Source organism: Lemur catta, chromosome 1, assembly GCF_020740605.2.
Source record: "Lemur catta isolate mLemCat1 chromosome 1, mLemCat1.pri, whole genome shotgun sequence".
NCBI lineage: Eukaryota > Metazoa > Chordata > Mammalia > Primates > Lemuridae > Lemur > Lemur catta.
The window spans coordinates 37,871,314-37,872,936 of record NC_059128.1 but is presented as its reverse complement, the minus strand read 5'-3'; the positions used below and the strand labels follow the sequence as shown (position 1 = coordinate 37,872,936).

Genomic DNA, 1,623 nt, shown 5'->3' with positions numbered 1-1,623 from the left:
CTTTTGATTCTGTTCCATTCTGTTTGAATTACAGTAGCCTTGCCATAAGTCCTGAAATAAATGTCTTTACTGTTTTATATGAATTTCATGATCTGCTTATCAAATCCCATGATATACTCTGCTCAATGAAAATTTTTTTTAATTTGGGGAGAATTATTATGTGATGATATTGTATTCTTACACACAAGTTATTTCTCCATTTTTATTTAGGGCTTCATTTATGTTTTTCTAAGTTTTTAAATAAAGATCTATAGTATTTTTCATTAACATCTTTGCACACATTTTATTATTCTGAGGTGACATATAGTTTTGTTGCGTATTATGAATGACATCTTATCATCATCATGGTCATCACCATCATCAGTCACAACTATTACTGACCCATACCTGTCTTTCGCGCACCATGTCTGGTTCCTCCGGCGTCGCTGCTATGAAGAGAGTGGTTCAACAGCTCCAGCTGGAAGCTGGGCTCAACCACGTTAAGGTTTCCCAGGCAGCTGCAGACTTGAAACAATTCTGTCTGCAGAATGCCCTGCATGATCCTCCGCTAACTGGAGTATCTTTGAGTACAAATCTCTTCAGACCCCAGAAAGTCTGTTCCTTTTTGTAGTAAAATGAACCTTTTAAAGGTTACCCAAACCACTTCTCATGAACCAGTGAATATTCAAGAAAGAACTAAATTTGAAGCCTGTACAAAAACTCATCCTTATAACACATGTGCCATGATATACAAACTTCTTCTTTTGTCTGTACTTAACATCTACTTCTCTGAATTTTCATGAGCATCTATTTCACAAGGGTATAATTGTTTTATATACACTGGCAGCAGCATACAATGAAATACTTAGTATAAAAAAACAAGTATTATTATTATATATTCTGATTAACTGTTCATTAATACCAATTCTAAAAGTTTGTGTATGCTCTTATATGTTCTAAGTCCTAATTATATTGTCTATGGCTAATGGCTTTTCTTTTGAAAAACTTGATTATAACGGTTTTTTGTTTGTTTCATTTCATTGATTTCAATATGATGTCAAATACAAATGGTGATAGTTGGCATCTCTATCCTGTTTCTGACTTTTGCCATTAGTGATGGGGTTTGATGGAGGTAATGATAGATATTCATTACAATGTTCTTCTTTATTTTACTCCCGATTTTCATGAGTTTTTTTAAATCAACTTTATGGAGGTATAATTTTTATAAAATAAAATGCACTATTTTAAGTGTATAGTTTAATGTGTATTGAAAATGTATATACCAATGTACAAAATCAAAATATAGAGCATACACATTATCCCCCAAAATCTTTCTCAGGTTTTTCTAAAATGACTACTAGGCTGGGCATGGCGGCTCACACCTGGGAGCACTCTGGGAGGCCGAGGTGGGAGAATCACTTGATATCAGGAGTTTGAGACCAGCCTGAATGAGAGCGAGACCCCCATCTCTACCAAAAATAGTAAAAAAATTAGCCAAGTGTGGTGACCACCTGTTGTCCCAGCTACTCAGGAGGCTGAGGCAGGAAGATCCCTTGAGCTCAGAAGTTTGAGGTTGCAGTGAGCTATGATGACACCATTGTACTCTAGTTGGGGCAACAGAGCAGACTCTGTCTCAAAAATGAA

General features: G+C 35.6%; 1 protein-coding gene across 1 annotated transcript; it reads left to right on the top strand.

Annotated features, from left to right (window-relative positions):
• Positions 1-386: 386 nt before the first annotated feature.
• On the top strand, positions 387-855 carry LOC123648542 (guanine nucleotide-binding protein G(I)/G(S)/G(O) subunit gamma-5-like). The gene has a single exon (XM_045566398.1). It carries the CDS (start codon positions 404-406, stop codon positions 608-610), a length of 207 nt encoding a protein of 68 aa, XP_045422354.1. The 5' UTR covers positions 387-403; the 3' UTR covers positions 611-855.
• Positions 856-1,623: the final 768 nt, after the last annotated feature.

Excerpts from the sequence above, each read along its gene's own strand:
- LOC123648542 (XM_045566398.1), top strand. The coding sequence starts at position 404 with ATGTCTGGTTCCTCCGGCGTCGCTGCTATGAAGAGAGTGGTTCAACAG.